This window comes from Salmo trutta, chromosome 12 (genome assembly GCF_901001165.1).
Source record: "Salmo trutta chromosome 12, fSalTru1.1, whole genome shotgun sequence".
Lineage (NCBI taxonomy): Eukaryota > Metazoa > Chordata > Actinopteri > Salmoniformes > Salmonidae > Salmo > Salmo trutta.
In genome coordinates, this window is record NC_042968.1 from 86,832,954 (window position 1) to 86,854,690 (window position 21,737).

General features: G+C 44.3%; 1 protein-coding gene across 1 annotated transcript in view; it reads left to right on the forward strand.

Moving 5' to 3' along the window:
- Positions 1-893: 893 nt before the first annotated feature.
- Positions 894-21,737, forward strand: part of LOC115204583 (coronin-6) — a 42,524-nt gene continuing 21,680 nt past the window's right edge. Inside the window, exons 1-3 of the mRNA XM_029770240.1 lie at positions 894-1,140; positions 10,372-10,571; positions 21,572-21,694. Of these exons, the coding sequence (XP_029626100.1) occupies positions 10,374-10,571; positions 21,572-21,694 (321 nt within the window). The 5' untranslated portion in view covers positions 894-1,140; positions 10,372-10,373. The remainder of the gene's footprint in view (positions 1,141-10,371; positions 10,572-21,571; positions 21,695-21,737) is intronic.

Sequence of the window (21,737 nt, forward strand, 5' to 3'; positions counted from 1 at the left end):
GCCGGCTAGACTTCACCAGGCTGACTAGACTTCACTAGGCCTGCTAGACTTCACTAGGCCTGCTAGACTTCACCAGGCCGACTAGACTTCACTAGGCCTACTAGACTTCACTAGGCCGACTAGACTTCACCAGGCCGACTAGACTTCACTAGGCCGACTAGACTTCACTAGGCCTACTAGACTTCACTAGGCCGACTAGACTTCACCAGGCCGACTAGACTTCACTAGGCCGACTAGACTTCACTAGGCCGACTAGACTTCACCAGGCCTACTAGACTTCACTAGGCCTACTAGACTTCACTAGGCCGACTAGACTTCACTAGGCCAGTGCTGAGTTTGTCGCCCTCTACCGGTATTACGTCTGGGTGCATGCAGTACATCAGGGGTCTGGGAGCCGCGCGCAGCTGTCAAACCGAACGGAGGAGGACAGATGATCGTTTGTAACAGAGTGACAGTTGTCCGTTGTGCCACTGACTGACCGAGTAGCCCACGGAATTTATGTCGGCCTGTTACCAGGTCTCACACTGGATAGTCTAGGAAATGGCTGCCACATGTTGACAGCAGTCTTGGAAAACAAAGTGTATTGGCCCACATTTGGAAAAATATATATTTGAATCGTCTAAATAATTTATTCATGGCCATAGCATATCTGACAGTTTATAAGTAGACTATAGTTTACGAACATGGCCGGCCGTCTACGTTTTAAGGTAAGCCGCTAACCCCCTCTACCTCTTCACGCGCTTGTGTGGCACAGCCTGGCCAGTGACCACCTGACTCCTGCGCGCGATCGCAGCTCATCCTATAGCTCTGTCCCAGGCATACGAGAGATAGCCAGACAGGGCCTTTCGAAAATAGACGGGACCCCTTTGACCCCTTTCCCATATCCCCTCCCTCCTCTCCTTCTCTCTCTGTCCCTCTTTCAGACCCCCTCCCTTCTTGCTCGTCTCGCAGCGTCATAGTTGTACCTCGCGCCCGCCGCCAAGTCCGCACCAAGTGTACAAAACTGGACCACAGAGAACCAGAGAAAACACTCCAATAAGCACGGCGCGTTACCGACAACAGAAAACGACCAAGGGAAGGGGGAGTGGAGAATTCGGAGGGCGAACGACCGGTGGAGATACCCAACAAATACCGAGCTGAGTGAGTTGCCTCAATTAACCTAAAGCAGCCGTGTTCTACTATCATTAATAACGTCAATAGCCGTCGACGCCGCAGTTGAATGCTGCGACAGCTTCTTTTACCGCATTGCCAGTGTGTGCGTAATGCTGGGAAAGTCATAGTTTATGACAATGTGACTGCGCACTTTTTATCCACGGACAGTGTCGAGCTTTAAGTTGTGACTGCTGAACCAAATGGAGCACGTTGTGCAGGGCCAGAGGGTGGAGGGGGTGGGGGGGTTGCCCCCCCCTTATTTCCTTATAGGGGTAACATTATTAGTCTACTGTGGTAGGTTTCCAGATGTGTGCGTGCTTACGCGTACGCGCATAAGGATTGTGTGTGTGCGTGTATTTGTGTGTATTCTCCAATATTCTTGTTATTGACAGATCAGGGAGATCTGTTTCATTTTCCTATTTGGGATGGTTAGGCCCTCTCCCCAGAGCTCCAGTGGTAAGGGTAGGGCTGGGGTTAGAGCTGGGGGTGGGAACGGACAGTTTGGCATGTCTATATTAGGAAAGTGACCATGTCATTCTTTTGCTCTGTCTGGAGAGCCATGCCAGAACAGAGCAGAGAATATAAGAACTAAGGCCTATCACAGCGACAGACAGACAGACAGACAGACAGACAGACAGACAGACAGACAGACAGACAGACAGACAGACAGGCAGGCAGGCAGGCAGGCAGGCAGGCAGACAGACAGACATAACTGGTCTGTACTCTAATGGAGGTAGTTGAATGCATTGATTGTTAGTCGCTCTGGATAAGAGTGTTTCCTAGGTGGTTACAATGTAAATGGAATGGTTTCTGGGATATGAGCAAACATGCAGTAATGGAAATCTATGCATTCCTATCTTTTTGCTCTGAACGGTTTGTTTCTAAAGAGTACCTTATTATACTGTTATAAACTGTTTAGTAAAGAGTAGGCCTACCTTATTATACTGTTATAAACTCTTTAAAGAGTAGGCCTACCTTATTATACTGTTATAAACTGTTTAGTAAAGAGTAGGTCTACCTTATTATACTGTTATAAACTCTTTAAAGAGTAGGCCTACCTTATTATATTGTTATAAACTGTTTAGTAAAGAGTAGGCCTACCTTATTATACTGTTATAAACTGTTTAAAGAGTAGGCCTACCTTATTATACTGTTATAAACTGTTTAAAGAGTAGGCCTACCTTATTATACTGTTATAAACTGTTTAAAGAGTAGGCCTACCTTATTATACTGTTATAAACTCTTTAAAGAGTAGGCCTACCTTATTATACTGTTGTAAACTGTTTAGTAAAGAGTAGGTCTACCTTATTATACTGTTATAAACTCTTTAAAGAGTAGGCCTACCTTATTATACTGTTATAAACTGTTTAGTAAAGAGTAGGCTTACCTTATTATACTGTTATAAACTGTTTAGTAAAGAGTAGGTCTACCTTATTATACTGTTATAAACTGTTTAGTAAAGAGTAGGCCTACCTTATTATACTGTTATAAACTGTTTAGTAAAGAGTAGGTCTACCTTATTATACTGTTATAAACTGTTTAGTAAAGAGTAGGTCTACCTTATTATACTGTTATAAACTGTTTAAAGAGTAGGCCTACCTTATTATACTGTTATAAACTGTTTAGTAAAGAGTAGGGCTACCTTATTATACTGTTATAAACTGTTTAAAGAGTAGGCCTACCTTATTATACTGTTATAAACTGTTTAGTAAAGAGTAGGCTTACCTTATTATACTGTTATAAACTGTTTAGTAAAGAGTAGGCTTACCTTATTATACTGTTATAAACTGTTTAGTAAAGAGTAGGCTTACCTTATTATACTGCTATAAACTGTTTAAAGAGTAGGCCTACCTTATTATACTGTTATAAACTGTTTAGTAAAGAGTAGGCCCTACCTTATTATACTGTTATAAACTGTTTAGTAAAGAGTAGGCCTACCTTATTATACTGTTATAAACTGTTTAAAGAGTAGGCCTAACTTATTATACTGTTATAAACTGTTTAAAGAGTAGGCCTACCTTATTATACTGTTATAAACTGTTTAAAGAGTAGGCCTACCTTATTATACTGTTATAAACTGTTTAAAGAGTAGGTCTACCTTATTATACTGTTATAAACTGTTTAAAGAGTAGGCCTACCTTATTATACTGTTATAAACTGTTTAAAGAGTAGGCCTACCTTATTATACTGTTATAAACTGTTAAAGGAGTAGGCCTACCTTATTATACTGTTATAAACTGTTTAAAAAGTAGTTCTACCTTATTAAACTGTTATAAACTGTTTAAAGAGTAGGCCTACCTTACTATACTGTTATAAACTGTTAAAGGAGTAGGCCTACCTTATTGTACTGTTATAAACTGTTTAAAGAGTAGAACCTACCTTATTACACTGTTATTAACTGTTTAAAGAGTAGTCCTACCTTATTATACTGTTATAAACTGTTTAAAGAGTAAGCCTACCTTATTAAACTGTTATTAACTGTTTCAAGAGTAGGCCTACCTTATTATACTGTTATAAACTGTTTAAAGAGTAGGCCTACCTTACTATACTGTTATAAACTGTTAAAGGAGTAGGCCTACCTTATTGTACTGTTATTAACTGTTTAAAGAGTAGGCCTACCTTATTACACTGTTATAAACTGTTTAAAGAGTAGGTCTACCTTATTATACTGTTATAAACTGTTTAAAGAGTAGGTCTACCTTATTACACTGTTATTAACTGTTTAAAGAGTAGAACCTACCTTATTACACTGTTATTAACTGTTTAAAGAGTAGTCCTACCTTATTATACTGTTATAAACTGTTTAAAGAGTAAGCCTACCTTATTAAACTGTTATTAACTGTTTAAAGAGTAGGCCTACCTTATTATACTGTTATAAACTGTTTAAAGAGTAGGCCTACCTTACTATACTGTTATAAACTGTTAAAGGAGTAGGCCTACCTTATTGTACTGTTATTAACTGTTTAAAGAGTAGGCCTACCTTATTACACTGTTATAAACTGTTTAAAGAGTAGGCCTACCTTATTAAACTGTTATTAACTGTTTAAAGAGTAGGCCTACCTTATTACAGTGATGTAAACTGTTTAATAAAGAAGACTAATGTCCCTAAAGATAGCAGTAAAACATGCAGAAGACTTGATTTGATTTCAGACTTACTCCAAACTTTGCTTGTTTATTAAAGAGAACTTGTTGTGATAGAGTTGGGTAACTAAGGGTGGATCTTTGTGGATTTAACATTTCCTGTACTGATTATGTGTACCAGCATCAGTTAATTCAGAAATGTGTCCAACAACAAGCACAGCAATAACAGCATCAGAACACGTAATAAAGTACTCTCATCTCAGGTAGCCTAGTGGTTAGAGCGTTGGGCCAGTAACCGAAAGGTTGCTAGATCGAATCCCAAGCTGACAAGGTAAAAATCTGTCGTTCAGCCCCTGAGCAAGGCAGTTAACCCACTGTTCCCCGGGTGCCGTGGATGTTGATTAAGGCAGCCCCCCGCACCTCTCTGATTCAGTTGGGTTAAATGAGGAGGAATGTATTCAGTTGAATACATTCAGTTGTTTAGCTGACTAGGTATTTCCCTTTCTCTGTTACACTCTATTACACTCTATTACACTCTGTTACACTCTATGACACTCTATTATACTCTGTTACACTGTATTACACTCTATTATACTCGCACTATTACACCCTATTACACTCTATTACACTCTGTTACACTCTGTTACACTCTATTATACTCTGTTACACTGTATTACACTCTATTATACTTGCACTATATTACACTCTGTTACACCCTATTACACTCTATTACACTCTGTTACACTGTATTACACTGTATTACACTCTGTTACACCCTATTACACTCTGTACACCCTATTGCACTCTATTACACTCTGTTACACTGTATTACACTCTGTTATACTCACACTATATTACACTCTGTTACACCCTAGTACACTCTATTACACCCTATTACACTCTATTACACTGTATTACACTCTGTTACACTCTATTACACTATATTACACTCTGTTACACTGTATTACACTCTGTTACACTCTATTACACTCTATTACACTCTGTTACACTCTATTACACTGTATTACACTCTGTTACACTCTATTACACTCTATTACACTATATTACACTCTGTTACACTGTATTACACTCTGTTACACTCTATTACACTCTGTTACACTCTATTACACTCTATTACACTCTGTTACACTCTATTACACTCTATTACACTATATTACACTCTGTTACACTGTATTACACTCTGTTACACTCTATTACACTTTATTACACTCTGTTACACTCTATTACACTTTATTACACTCTATTACACTCTATTATACTCTATTACACTCTGTTACACTCTATTTACACTCTATTTACACTCTGTTACACTCTGTTGCACTCTGTTACACTCTATTACACTCTATTATACTCTGTTACACTCTATTATACTCACACTATATTACACTCTGTTACACTCTATTACACTCTATTTACACTCTATTTACACTCTGTTACACTCTGTTGCACTCGGTTACACTCGGTTACACTCTATTTACCACTCTGTTACACTCTGTTACACTCAGTTACACTCAGTTACACTCTATTTACACTATGTTACACTCAGTTACACTCTATTACACTCTGTTACACTCTATTACACTCCTTTTTCTCTCAGTTACACTCTATTACACTCTGTTACACTCAGTTACACTCTATTTACTCTCGGTTACACTCTGTTACACTCTATTACACTCCTTTTTCTCTCGGTTACACTCTGTTACACTCGGTTACACTCTATTACACTCTGTTCACGTTTCTTATGATAACTGTGTCATGTTGCTGAGTAGAGCTGGGATCAGGACTCACACAGCAGAGACCTTGTATGTGGTGACTGGAATTCCCTGATAACACACACCCAAGAAACAAGAGGAACTAAGGCCTATCAGATGTTGGGTCGTGTAATGCTGCATACTTACATACATGCTGTGGCAAAATCATAAAGCACTTGGGTGAGAACATATTTGGCTGTTATCTTGGAAACAGATTAAGCCAGTTGTGGATTTACAGGTAGTTTCAATAGTTTCTAGTCTTGGACTACTTTTTCGGCATCTATCTGATAGTAAGAGCTCGTATTAGATACACATTATTGAAGGGCAGTTGTTCCTGTAAACTGAGGTTAGTTGAGTCAATATCAGAACCATTATAACACCAAGGACTCATGATTGACAGGACTGGTTTGTTCATCTCCAGTAGTCCAGTAGAGACACTGCATTCTATGCTGCTATGTCTATTTATTTGGCAACGTTTCGGTCTTCATTGGGTCTCCAAAAAGGTTTCCATCTCCAAAAATCCCAACAGCTTAACTTGACTTTCTTCTCTGAACGGAGAGTTGTTTTACTACAGTATTTCATTTCACCTTTCAGAGAGATTGCTCAGGTCCTAATTCTCCTGGGCTCCTGTCTGCAGGGGCAGCTGGGTAATTTTGGATGTGGGTTTTAGTGCCAGCCTATGGCCTTTCTTCTGTATGTGTGTGTCCATGTCCACGTACCCTTCATTTCCTTATATACAGGAAATATTCTGTTTATCACAGATGTACATATTGACCAACAGTACTTACTTCTATATAGTATTACGTTACATACAGACTACTGCAGTTTGAGTTTATATCTTGACTTAATGCTTTACTCATTTATCTTGTGGTCTGATCCCATATCTTCATCAGCTGTGTCTGTGTGTGTGTCTATGTGTGTGTATGTGAGTGTATGTGCGCGCATGTGGGTGTTTGTGTGTGTGTCTGTATCTGTGTGTGTGTGTGTATGTGAGTGTATGCGTGCGCATGTGGGTGTTTGTGTGTGTGTGTGTATCTGTGTGTGAGTGTATGTGTGCGCATGTGGGTGTTTGTGTGTGTGTGTGTCTGTATCTGTGTGTGTGTGTATGTGAGTGTATGTGTGCGCATGTGGGTGTTTGTGTGTGTGTCTGTATCTGTGTGTGTGTGTGTATGTGAGTGTATGCGTGCGCATGTGGGTGTTTGTGTGGGACAATCACACTATTAATATCTGTGCTGATGGATCATCAGAGTTCTAGAATGTGTCTCCTCTGTTTTCACGGCTTACATTGTTCTGGCCCGTTGCCCCGGACAACAACATGACAACAGTACATCAGCAACAGACACATAACAACTCAACCGTGTTATATTACTATCAGCAACAGACACATAACAACTCAACCGTGTTATATTACTATCAGCAACAGACACATAACAACTCAACCGTGTTATATTACTATCAGCAACAGACACATAACAACTCAACCGTGTTATATTACTATCAGCAACAGACACATAATAACTCAACCGTGTTATATTACTATCAGCAACAGACACATAACAACTCAACCGTGTTATATTACTATCAGCAACAGACACATAACAACTCAACTGCGTTATATTACTATCAGCAACAGACACATAACAACTCAACCGCATTATATTACTATCAGCAACAGACACATAACAACTCAACCGCGTTATATTACTATCAGCAACAGACACATAACAACTCAACCGCGTTATATTACTATCAGCAACAGACACATAACAACTCAACCATGTTATATTACTATCGGCAACAGACACATAACAACTCAACCGTGTTATATTACTATCAGCAACAGACACATAACAACTCAACCGTGTTATATTACTATCAGCAACAGACACATTACAACTCAACCGTGTTATATTACTATCAGCAACAGACACATAACAACTCAACAGTGTTATATTACTATCAGCAACAGACACTTAACAACTCAACCGTGTTATATTACTATCAGCAACAGACACATAACAACTCAACCGCGTTATATTACTATCAGCAACAGACACATAACAACTCAACCGCGTTATATTACTATCAGTAACAGACACATAACAACTCAACCGTGTTATATTACTATCAGCAACAGACACATTACAACTCAACCGTGTTATATTACTATCAGCAACAGACACATAACAACTCAACCGTGTTATATTACTATCAGCAACAGACACATAACAACTCAACCCTGTTATATTACTATCAGCAACAGACACATAACAACTCAACCGCGTTATATTACTATCAGCAACAGACACATAACAACTCAACCGTGTTATATTACTATCAGCAACAGACACATAACAACTCAACCGTGTTATATTACTATCAGCAACAGACACATAACAACTCAACCGCGTTATATTACTATCAGCAACAGACACATAACAACTCAACCGCGTTATATTACTATCAGTAACAGACACATAACAACTCAACCGTGCTATATTACTATCAGCAACAGACACATAACAACTCAACCGTGTTATATTACTATCAGCAACAGACACATAACTCAACAGTGTTATATTACTATCAGTAACAGACATATAACAACTCAACCGTGTTATATTACTATCAGCAACAGACACATAACAACTCAACCGTGTTATATTACTATCAGCAACAGACACTTAACAACTCAACCGTGTTGTATTACTATCAGCAACAGACACATAACAACTCAACCGCGTTATATTACTATCAGCAACAGACACATAACAACTCAACCGCGTTATATTACTATCAGTAACAGACACATAACAACTCAACCGTGTTATATTACTATCAGCAACAGACACATTACATCTCAACCGTGTTATATTACTATCAGCAACAGACACATAACAACTCAACCGTGTTATATTACTATCAGCAACAGACACATAACAACTCAACCGTGTTATATTACTATCAGCAACAGACACATAACAACTCAACCCTGTTATATTACTATCAGCAACAGACACATAACAACTCAACCGTGTTATATTACTATCAGCAACAGACACAAAACAACTCAACCGTGTTATATTACTATCAGCAACAGACACATAACAACTACACTTGACTTTTGACACTTCCATCCTAATATACCATCGTGTGTGTTTCGCAGAATGCAAAGAGGCATAGCTTGTCAATGGAAGAGGTGAGATCAGTCCCATGATTCAGATCATTTAAGTTGGTTTGATATTACTTCTCTTGGTCAATAAGAGTTTCAACATTTCTTGAATGATTGATTAAATGCATGATTGATTGACATTGCATATCTGTAATTGTCACTTCCTCACTCACTCATGTTTCCCTCCTTCACTCACTCTTCTTCTCTCTCTCCCCTTTCCCTCTCCCCACCTCTCCCATATGTATCTTCCCCTCTCTCACTCTTCCTCACTCCATCTCTCTGTCCACCCACACCCCCCTCCTCATCGCCCCTCTCTCACTCTTCCTCTCTTCATCTCTCTGTCCCCTCACACCCCCCTCCTCGTCGCCCCTCTCTCACTCTTCCTCTCTCCATCTCTCTGTCCACCCACACCCCCCTCCTCGTCGCCCCACTCTCACTCTTCCTCTCTCTATCTCTCTGTCCCCTCACACCCCCCTCCTCGTCGCCCCCTCTCTCCATTGCTCTGCCCCCCCACACCTTCCTCCTTGTCGCCCCTCTATCACTCTTCCTCTCTCCATCTCTCTGTCCCCTCACACCCCCCTACTTGTCGCCCCTATCTCACTCTTCCTCTCTCCATCTCTCTGTCCCCTCACCCCCCCCCCCTCGTCGCCCCTCTGTCACTCTTCCTCTCTCCATCTCTCTGTCCCCTCACACCCCCCTCCTCGTCGCCCCTCTATCACTCTTCCTCTCTCCATCTCTCTGTCCCCTCACACCCCCCTTCCTCGTTGCCCCACTCTCACTCTTCCTCTCTCTATCTCTATGTCACCTCACACCCCCCTCCTCGTCGCCCCACTCTCACTCTTCCTCTCTCTATCTCTCTGTCCCCTCACACCCCCCTCCTCGTCGCCCCCTCTCTCACTCTTCCTCTCTCCATCTCTCTGTCCCCTCACACCCCCCCTCCTCGTCGCCCCTCTGTCACTCTTCCTCTCTCCATCTCTCTGTCCCCTCACACCCCCCTCCTCGTCGCCCCCCTCTCTCACTCTTCCTCTCTCCATCTCTCTGTCCCCTCACACCCCCCTCCTCGTCGCCCCTCTGTCACTCTTCCTCTCTCCATCTCTCTGTCCCCTCACACCCCCCTCCTCGTCGCCCCTCTCTCACTCTTCCTCACTCCATCTCTCTCTCCATCTTTACCCCCTCCCTTCTTTGTCTCCATAGCGATGAGTCGCAGCATCGTACGACAGAGTAAGTTCCGGCATGTCTTCGGACAGGCGGGGAAGACGGAGCAGGGCTATGATGACATACGCGTTTCCAAGGTGACGTGGGACAGCTCGTTCTGTGCCGTCAACCCAAAGTTCCTGGCCGTCATTGTGGAGTCCAGCGGGGGCGGAGCCTTCCTCGTCCTGCCCCTCTCTAAGGTAAGTCAGCCCTTAAAGGTGCAATCTGGGATTCAAACAACAACAAAGTAGACAACCTGTCACTTTTTTTGGTAAACAGCTGAGGGATAGGGCTGGAGGTCAGTCAAACCTTATAGGGGTATTCTGCAATTGCTACATCCCTTTTTTAACTTGTAAATTAATTACATATACCCATTGACTCTTATTACTTATAAATGCCTCATGACCTTAGTTCAACTGTTGTAGCCCATCAGAACCGAAAATATAAGCTTGTTTTACTTCAATGTTTGTGAACAAAGTAAATATTTAAAAAAAAACACACCATATAGCCTCAAAACATGGTTAAAACTATAATTTTGATCTCATGGATGGTCTGTCCATGCATCCATAGCCGTCTATGAATTTGAGCGTGACATTTCTCCAGCCCCATCCCTCAGCTTTTTACAGAAACAGAGACAAGGTGGTGGCTTTTGTTATTGTTTCAACTGCTGATTGTCGCTTTATCTGTTTTTGACCTTTGCCTGTATATTTGAACTTATCCTGAAAATAGTCTGTCATCCATGGTTCGGATTTGTTTCAAAAGCCACTACTAGTACTAACTTAACTTAATAGCCACTGCCAAAGTGATAGGGAAAACTCAGGGACAAGTTCAAATCAAATCGCACTGTACTTGACCTTTAAAGGTGATTTATGCTTCAGCTGATATCTGTGTCATTTACAGTGAATGTGATCTCTGCTAAAGTCGGGGAAATGGCCTTTAAAAGTCAAGTGCAGTGCGATGTCAGTTTGTTTGAATACCAGCCTTGGTTTGAAGTTCCTTAGAGGTGATTTAACAAAATATTATGAACACAATGAGCTTTCTGTGTTGGGCAGTTGAATTGGACTCTGTTGTCAGATATATACATCTCAGTGAACTTCTACAGTCCGAGCTAAGTCTTAGGTCCCAGAGTGTGTTTTGTTAAAATGTCAGAGTGGTGTGTTACCTTTCTCTAGTCTAGCTGATATGCCTGATGGGAACACCATTGATTGTGTGGGCATGATTGAGCTCAATTCAAAAGTTATATATTCAGTCAATATTGTGTTTATGTGTGAGAGTTCACTTCTAATCAGTGGCATAACGCAGTTTCACAGGACCCTCCCTCAAGGTGCGAGCAAGGCCCCCCCCCCAAAAAATATGTTGTTTTTCAAAATATTTTTGGGGATTTATTTTGCAATAGGGCATAGAGAACAATTTGCAATTTTATAGTTAATGTCATGTTATTTGACACATTCAGAATCCCCCCTTTCCCCCGAGTCTCACGTTTCGCCCTTCTCTCTAGAGCCAGATTCACCAAGTGTTTTCTTTGTGCACCAGTTTCTTTCCACGGGAAATAACACACAGAAACAATAGAACAAAATAAATATGTTAAAAGGAGACAAGGCAATCATCTAGATAGATAAGTATAGATTAACACAGTTTCATGCTTTTCTCACTCCCCTCTAAAACAAAATGACAGGTGGAAACTTTGCAGGTGCCGGTTGCTGAACGTTTAGTCTGGCTTTAAGTACCCTGCTTCTCTCTTTAGGATACACTGGAGGGGATTGTTCCTACCACCGACTGAAAGCTCAGACTAACTAACCACCTGTTTAGTAAAACCTGCCAAGACAAGACAGATACTTAGAGGATTTATAAAGTTCTAGACTGGTAAGATAATAGTTGCCATTCATTCAAGGTTTAGTTAGATGTTTATATTAGTGTTTGCCTCATGATGAAGGCAGCTTATCGTCTAAAAGTTAGCTAATTACAGTAATGGATGTATTGCATCGCAGCAGTAGAGTTCCAAGCAAGCTGCCTTGTTTTTCATTCTGTGTTAATAACAGGGAACGTTTGGTGCCCTTCGTTGAGTGTCCTTGCTAGGGGAAGAATTCAGCTGGAACTCTAAGGTGGTGTTGAAGTTGTTGTTATCTGAGTTGTCGTGTGTTTCCCTAGAGGATAAAGCTCCCGATGTGTTACTGTCGGTTCTGCACAGGCCTTGCTCTCTTCGCAGTCTATCCACACACAGCAAGGTGTGACCTGAAGCAGGGTTTCCCAACCTTCACTCAGACAGGGCAGGTCTCCCTGCCCCCTGCCTGAAGGCGTCCGCATGCTTCCCAGCCAAAACAGTTCAGAAGAGTTTGTGCATATACTGTAGTATGACCACATTTTGTGACGTTTTTGTTTGTTTTGGAATTCAGTGAGTCAAAAACGAACTGTTCGGCTTTTCGGGCAGACAACATTTTTTATTGAAGGAAGACGAAGTTCGGCGCCGAAGTCAACGCCCCATTGTCGGTGATTGGTCAACAGTAGGGATTCTTCAATAAAGTCTTTGTTGTCATTAGGGTTTCACATTTTGGGGAATATTCAGAGGTCGACACTTTCTGTGGGAATTAATGGGAATATATGGGAATTAACTGAACTATATGCGAAATAATATTAATACCATTTAAATGTAGATGTTTTTTGCATTGCGTATATTTACCATATCATATGGAGTCAGAAACATAAACCTTTTACCTTATCATAAGTAGACATAGTATTTCTCTTTTCAGCAAAAGCCATTTGCTATGTTTTTCCTACCATTGTATTTAGAAATATTGCTACAGGCCTAGGCATATCGAACTGCTTTTCACTGCCTGCTGCAACTCAACAATCAGCTATTTATCACGCGCTGCCCAAATTGCGCGTTTAAAGCAATCCACAAGAAATTCTTTAAAAGAAGCAAATGATCCTCTGTGGCCAAATCATGCTCTCTGGTGTAGTATTTTGAATTAATTCATTAATTTCTACACATGCACAAGTAATTATATAGCTAATCTTTGCAGATGTAATAAAATGTACTTCAGGGGAAGCTTATCATCCCCTAGCCTGTAGGATGTGCTGCCTATGCTGTCCAAGGTGAATGTAACCGGTGCATAAAACAGCACTGTGTCTGCTCACTGCTGAGATAAAGGCATGCAGGCTCGTAGCGTCTCTCCGAGCGATGCTCTCCATGGTCCTAAAGAAAGCCTTTCAATACACCAATCAGCCATTGCATTTTAATCGAGATTTGAATTATTTTATTCAACATTTTTGTAGCCTACGTTGATATTTTTGGTCTTGAGCTAGGGTATGGCGACTGCCACTGGGCACAGACGTCAGTTCAGCATATGGTTTTGATTTACATTTGGTTGGGTTGTCAACTAACGTGAATTCACTGTGAAATCAACAACAAAACATTTCAACATTTCACCTTGTCATTGGATTTTGGGTTAAAAGTTGGGTGAAAAAAAGACTAAATTCTCTTACGTTGATGACTTTTTTCAAATCCAATCAGTTTTCCAGGTTGATTCAACATTATCACATTCATGTTTTGGTTGAAATGACTTGGAAACAACGTTGGTTCTACCAGTTTTTGCCCAATGGGATACCCTGCCATACCCAGTGGGATACCCTGCCATACCCAGTGGGATACCCTGCCATACCTAGTTGGATACCCAGTGGGATACCCTGCTATACCCAGTGGGATACCCTGCCATACCCAGTGGGATACCCAGTGGGATACCCTGCCATACCCAGTGGGATACCCTGCCATACCCAGTGGGATACCCTGCCGTACCTAGTTGGATACCCAGTGGGATACCCTGCTATACCCAGTGGGATACCCTGCCATACCCAGTGGGATACCCAGTGGGATACCCTGCCATACCCAGTGGGATACCCAGAGGGATACCCTGCCAACCCAGTGGGATACCCAATGGGATACCCTGCCATACCCAGTGGGATACCCTGACGTACCCAGTGGGATACCCTGCCAACCCAGTGGGATACCCAATGGGATACCCTGCCATACTCAGTGGGATACCCTGACGTACCCAGTGGGATACCCTGCCATACCCAGAGGGATACCCTGCCGTACCCAGAGGGATATCCTGCCGTACCCAGAGGGATATCCTGCCATACCCAGTGGGATACCCTGCCATACCCAATGGGATACCCTGCCAACCCAGTGGGATACCCAGCCATACCCAGTGGGATACCCTGCTATACCCAGTGGGATACCCTGCCAACCCAGTGGGATACCCTGCCGTACCCAGTGGGATACCCTGCCGTACCCAGTGGGATACCCTGCCATACCCAGTGGGATACCCTGCTATACCCAGTGGGATACCCTGCCGTACCCAGAGGGATACCCTGCCAACCCAGTGGGATACCCTGCCGTACCCAGTGGGATACCCTGCCGTACCCAGTGGGATACCCTGCCGTACCCAGTGGGATACCCTGCCATACCCAGTGGGATACCCTGCCGTACCCAGTGGGATACCCTGCATTACCCAGTGGGATACCCTGCCGTACCCAGTGGGATACCCTGCCATAACCAGTGGGATACCCAGTGGGATACCCTGCCGTACCCAGTGGGATACCCTGCCAACCCAGTGGGATACCCTGCTATACCCAGTGGGATACCCAGTGGGATACCCTGCCTACCAAGAGGGATACCCTGCCATACCCAGAGGGATACCCTGCCATACCCAGTTGGATACATTGCCGTACCCAGTGGGATACCCTGCCATACCCAGTGGGATACCCAGAGGGATACCCTGCCAACCCAGTGGGATACCCAATGGGATACCCTGCCATACCCAGTGGGATACCCTGACGTACCCAGTGGGATACCCTGCCATACCCAGAGGGATACCCTGCCGTACCCAGAGGGATATCCTGCCGTACCCAGAGGGATATCCTGCCATACCCAGTGGGATACCCTGCCATACCCAATGGGATACCCTGCAAACCCAGTGGGATACCCAGTGGGATACCCTGCCATACCCAGTGGGATACCCTGCTATACCCAGTGGGATACCCTGCCGTACCCAGAGGGATACCCTGCCAACCCAGTGGGATACCCTGCCATACCCAGTGGGATACCCTGCCGTACCCAGTGGGATACCCTGCCATACCCAGTGGGATACCCTGCCGTACCCAGTGGGATACCCTGCATTACCCAGTGGGATACCCTGCCGTACCCAGTGGGATACCCAGTGGGATACCCTGCCATACCCAGTGGGATACCCTGCTATACCCAGTGGGATACCCAGTGGGATACCCTGCCATACCCAGAGGGATACCCTGCCATACCCAGTTGGATACATTGCCGTACCCAGTGGGATACCCTGCCATACCCAGTGGGATACCCTGCCTTACCCGGTGGGATACCCTGCCATACCCAGTGGGATACCCTGCCATACCCAGTGGGATACCCTGCCATACCCAGTTGGATACCCTGCCGTACCCAGTGGGATACCCTGCCATACCCAGTTGGATACCCTGCCGTACCCAGAGGGATACCCTGCCGTACCCAGTGGGATACCCTGCCATACCCAGTGGGATACCCAGCCATACCCAGTTGGATACCCAGTGGGATACCCTGCTATACCCAGTGGGATACCCTGCCATACCCAGTGGGATACCCTGCCATACCCAGTGGGATACCCAGTGGGATACCCTGCCATACCCAGTGGGATACCCAGAGGGATACCCTGCCAACCCAGTGGGATACCCAATGGGATACCCTGCCATACCCAGTGGGATACCCTGACGTACCCAGTGGGATACCCTGCCATACCCAGTGGGATACCCTGCCATACCCAGAGGGATACCCTGCCATACCCAGAGGGATACCCTGCCATACCCAGAGGGATACCCTGCCACCCAGAGGGATACCCTGCCATACCCAGTGGGATACCCAGTGGGATAACCTGCCATACCCAGAGGGATATCCTGCCATACCCAGTGGGATACCCTGCCATACCTAGAGGGATACCCTGCCATACCCAGAGGGATACCCTGCCATACCCAGAGGGATACCCTGCCATACCCAGAGGGATACCCTGCCATACCCAGTGGGATACCCTGCCATACCCAGTGGGATACCCTGCCATACCCAGATGGATACCCTGCCATACCCAGAGGGATACCCTGCCATACCCAGAGGGATACCCTGCCACCCAGAGGGATACCCTGCCATACCCAGTGGGATACCCAGTGGGATAAAGTGCCATACCCAGAGGGATATCCTGCCATACCCAGTGGGATACCCTGCCATACCTAGAGGGATACCCTGCCATACCCAGAGGGATACCCTGCCATACCCAGAGGGATACCCTGCCATACCCAGTGGGATACCCTGCCATACCCAGTGGGATACCCTGCCATACCCAGATGGATACCCTGCCATACCCAGAGGGATACCCTGCCATACCCAGAGGGATACCCTGCCATACCCAGAGGGATACCCTGCCGTACCCAGAGGGATACCCTGCCATACCTAACTGACACCCCTGATTCCTTGGGGGCCATTGGACCTAGAGATTCTCACAAATGTTCACTCCACCGGGGCTCCCGAGTGGCGCAGTGGTCTAAGACACTGCATCTCAGTGCTAGAGGCGTCACTGCAGTCCCCGTGTTTTAATCCAGGCTGCATCACATCCGGACGTTATTGGGAGTCCCATAGGGCGGTGCACAACTGGCCCAGGGTTGTCTGGGTTTGGCCGGGGTAGGCCGTCATTGTAAATAATATTTTATTCTTATCTGACTTACCTAGTTAAATACAGGTTAAATAAATATAAAATAAGCAGTGACCACTGGACAGGGTTTTGGGGCCGGGGAACATCACATTGATGCAGACATATTCTGATCTCTGAAACTGACAGTAAATCTGAACAACTGTCTGTCTATCTATTAGTGAAAAACAGACAGACAAAGAGAGCGAGGGGGAGAGAGAGTGAGAGAGAGAAAGAGAGGAAAGGAACACTGCCGCTACCTCTCTCTCCAACCAGGGTGAACTGAAGTTAGTGAATATCCTCTTCACTTCAGAGTGAGGAGAGTTTTATATATATATATATACTGCAGGACTGGACAGAGAGAGGGAAGAGGAGTGGGAGAGAGAGACATGGTTATACTGTATATTACAGGGCTGGACAGAGAGAGGGAAGAGGAGTGGGAGAGAGAGGGAGAGAGAGGGAGAGAGAGACATGGTTATACTGTATATTACAGGACTGGACAGAGAGAGGGAAGAGGAGTGGGAGAGAGAGGGAGAGAGAGACATGGTTATACTGTATATTACAGGACTGGACAGAGAGAGGGAAGAGGAGTGGGAGAGAGAGGGAGAGAGAGACATGGTTATACTGTATATTACAGGGCTGGACAGACAGAGGGAAGAGGAGTGGGAGAGAGAGACATGGTTATACTGTATATTACAGGGCTGGACAGAGAGAGGGAAGAGGAGAGGGAGAGAGGGAGAGAGAGACATGGTTATACTGTATATTACAGGGCTGGACAGAGAGAGGGAAGAGGAGAGGGAGAGAGAGGGAGAGAGAGACATGGTTATACTGTATATGACAGGACTGGACAGACAGAGGGAAGAGGAGTGGGAGAGAGAGACATGGTTATACTGTATATTACAGGACTGGACAGAGAGAGGGAAGAGGAGTGGGAGAGAGAGGGAGAGAGAGACATGGTTATACTGTATATTACAGGACTGGACAGAGAGAGGGAAGAGGAGTGGGAGAGAGGGAGAGAGACATGGTTATACTGTATATTACAGGGCTGGACAGAGAGAGGGAAGAGGAGTGGGAGAGAGAGGGAGAGAGAGACATGGTTATACTGTATATTACAGGGCTGGACAGACAGAGGGAAGAGGAGAGGGAGAGAGAGGGAGAGAGAGACATGGTTATACTGTATATTACAGGACTGGACAGAGAGAGGGAAGAGGAGTGGGAGAGAGGGAGAGAGACATGGTTATACTGTATATTACAGGACTGGACAGAGAGAGGGAAGAGGAGAGGGAGAGAGGGAGAGAGAGACATGGTTATACTGTATATTACAGGACTGGACAGAGAGAGGGAAGAGGAGAGGGAGAGAGGGAGAGAGAGACATGGTTATACTGTATATTACAGGACTGGACAGAGAGAGGGAAGAGGAGACAGAGGGAAGAGGAGAGACAGACAGAGGGAAGAGGAGAGGGAGAGAGGGAGAGAGACATGGTTATACTGTATATTACAGGGCTGGACAGAGAGAGGGAAGAGGAGTGGGAGAGAGGGAGAGAGACATGGTTATACTGTATATTACAGGACTGGACAGAGAGAGGGAAGAGGAGAGGGAGAGAGGGAGAGAGACATGGTTATACTGTATATTACAGGGCTGGACAGAGAGAGGGAAGAGGAGAGGGAGAGAGGGAGAGAGACATGGTTATACTGTATATTACAGGACTGGACAGAGAGAGGGAAGAGGAGTGGGAGAGAGGGAGAGAGACATGGTTATACTGTATATTACAGGACTGGACAGACAGAGGGAAGAGGAGTGGGAGAGAGGGAGAGAGACATGGTTATACTGTATATTACAGGACTGGACAGAGAGAGGGAAGAGGAGTGGGAGAGAGGGGAGAGAGAGACATGGTTATACTGTATATTACAGGGCTGGACAGACAGAGGGAAGAGGAGTGGGAGAGAGAGACATGGTTATACTGTATATTACAGGACTGGACAGAGAGAGGGAAGAGGAGAGGGAGAGAGGGAGAGAGAGACATGGTTATACTGTATATTACAGGACTGGACAGAGAGAGGGAAGAGGAGAGGGAGAGAGGGAGAGAGAGACATGGTTATACTGTATATTACAGGACTGGACAGACAGAGGGAAGAGGAGTGGGAGAGAGAGGGAGAGAGACATGGTTATACTGTATATTACAGGACTGGACAGAGAGAGGGAAGAGGAGTGGGAGAGAGAGGGAGAGAGAGACATGGTTATACTGTATATTACAGGACTGGACAGAGAGAGGGAAGAGGAGTGGGAGAGAGAGGGAGAGAGAGACATGGTTATACTGTATATTACAGGACTGGACAGAGAGAGGGAAGAGGAGTGGGAGAGAGAGGGAGAGAGAGACATGGTTATACTGTATATTACAGGGCTGGACAGACAGAGGGAAGAGGAGTGGGAGAGAGAGACATGGTTATACTGTATATTACAGGGCTGGACAGAGAGAGGGAAGAGGAGAGGGAGAGAGGGAGAGAGAGACATGGTTATACTGTATATTACAGGGCTGGACAGAGAGAGGGAAGAGGAGTGGGAGAGAGAGGGAGAGAGAGACATGGTTATACTGTATATTACAGGACTGGACAGAGAGAGGGAAGAGGAGAGGGAGAGAGAGAGAGAGACATGGTTATACTGTATATTACAGGGCTGGACAGAGAGAGGGAAGAGGAGTGGGAGAGAGGGAGAGAGAGACATGGTTATACTGTATATTACAGGACTGGACAGAGAGAGGGAAGAGGAGTGGGAGAGAGAGGGAGAGAGAGACATGGTTATACTGTATATTACAGGGCTGGACAGACAGAGGGAAGAGGAGTGGGAGAGAGGGAGAGAGATGGTTATACTGTGGAGTCTGATACACTTAATAAAGATGAGCAAAAATGACTATTTAATAAATATAAATACTGAGCTACATTGTATGCTATTTAAAAAAAGTTTTCTTATATTATTCTATACTAATGGAATTGCTCAGAGAAAGAGATTTTGTTCAACAAGTAGAATTTTTAAATTTAATTTAAAGGTAGGTGTCAAAATTATTGACACCACTGTTTTCAATACCTTTCAACACATCATCTTATGAGGATAAAGGCACTGAGCTTTTTCATAAAATGTTTTATGAGCTGGAAAACCCATTGGGAGGGATCGTAGACCATTCCTCCATACAGAATCCTTCCAGATCCTTCATATCCTTCGTCTGCACTTATGTTCTGCACTCTTCACTTCAAACCATAGGTTTTCAATAGGTTTCAAGTCCGGAGACTGAGATGGCCATTACAAAATGCTGGTTTTGTGTCCAATTAACCATTTCTTTGTAGATTTTGATGTGTGCTTGTGGTTATTGTTTTGCTGGAAGATCTACTTGTGGCCTCCTGGCAGAGACCACCAGGTTTTTGGCTAAAATGTCCTGGTACTGGGGAAAGTTTGTGATGTCCTTGACCATAACATCAAAGATCCACCAACATATTTTACAGTAGGTTTGAGGTTATTTTCTGCTCATGCATTCTCATGTCGACGTCAAACTCACCACTGGTCAAAGAGCTCTATTTCCATGTCATCCAACAAACGTAACCGCCTGGAGTTTCCTAAACAGCGTTGGCACTTGGATTGGAAGCGGTGCTTTGGTCAGATGACATGAAAATAGAGCCCTTTGGCCACGCACACCAGTGGTGGGTTTGGCGTCGAAATGATTACTTGTTAAACAAAATATTTTTTTCTGGGAAATGGTATTGGTATAAAATAATATAATTTCCCCATTTTGTTGAGGATACAATATAACTCAGTATCTGTATTATTTTATACAGTTTGTTTTGCTAATCTTTATCAAGGGTGCCAATCATTTCAGACCCCACTGTACATTAGAGGGCTGGATAGTCCGTCTATATATATCTGTGCTGCTCTCCATCCATCCTGCACAGGGTTCGAGCCAAAAGAAAAACTCCCCTTTCAACACCTCATCAGACTGCTATAAATACACACCTCAGGAGGGTAGGATGTGTGTATGTATGTGCGTGTGTGTGTATACGTGCGTGGGTATATGTGTGACGGGGTTGAGAGACACGTTGTTCACATTAACGGAACAGGAAGTGGTGAAATAGCACAGGAAGTGACATCATTGGTCAGGACTGCGCATGTTCCTGGTGTGTGTTTCAGGCATGGCTAAAGTAAAGAAGTATAGTATGTGAAATGATGTATGATGCATTGTGTAATTATGGTTTGAATTCAGTCTTTATTGTCAGTCCCGCTGTGCAGATTATCAGATGTTTAACATCTTAGGAACCACATCATTATTATATAGCTATCTTCTAAGATGTGGGGCATAACTTCTACATTTGTATTGCTGTTGCTAAAATGTAGAGTTTTTCTAACTAGAGTGTACACTGGGTATATTGCAGTGTAATGTGATGCTGTCTGCCTGTCTGTCCTGCTCTATGTGATGTAGATGGGTCGTCTGGATAAGAACCACCCTTTGGTGACTGGCCATACTGGGCCTGTCCTGGACATCGACTGGTGCCCTCACAACGACAACATCCTGGCATCCTGCTCAGAGGACACCACAGCCATGGTAAGGCTGGCAGCCTGTGTGTGTGTGTTATATCATAGGGAAA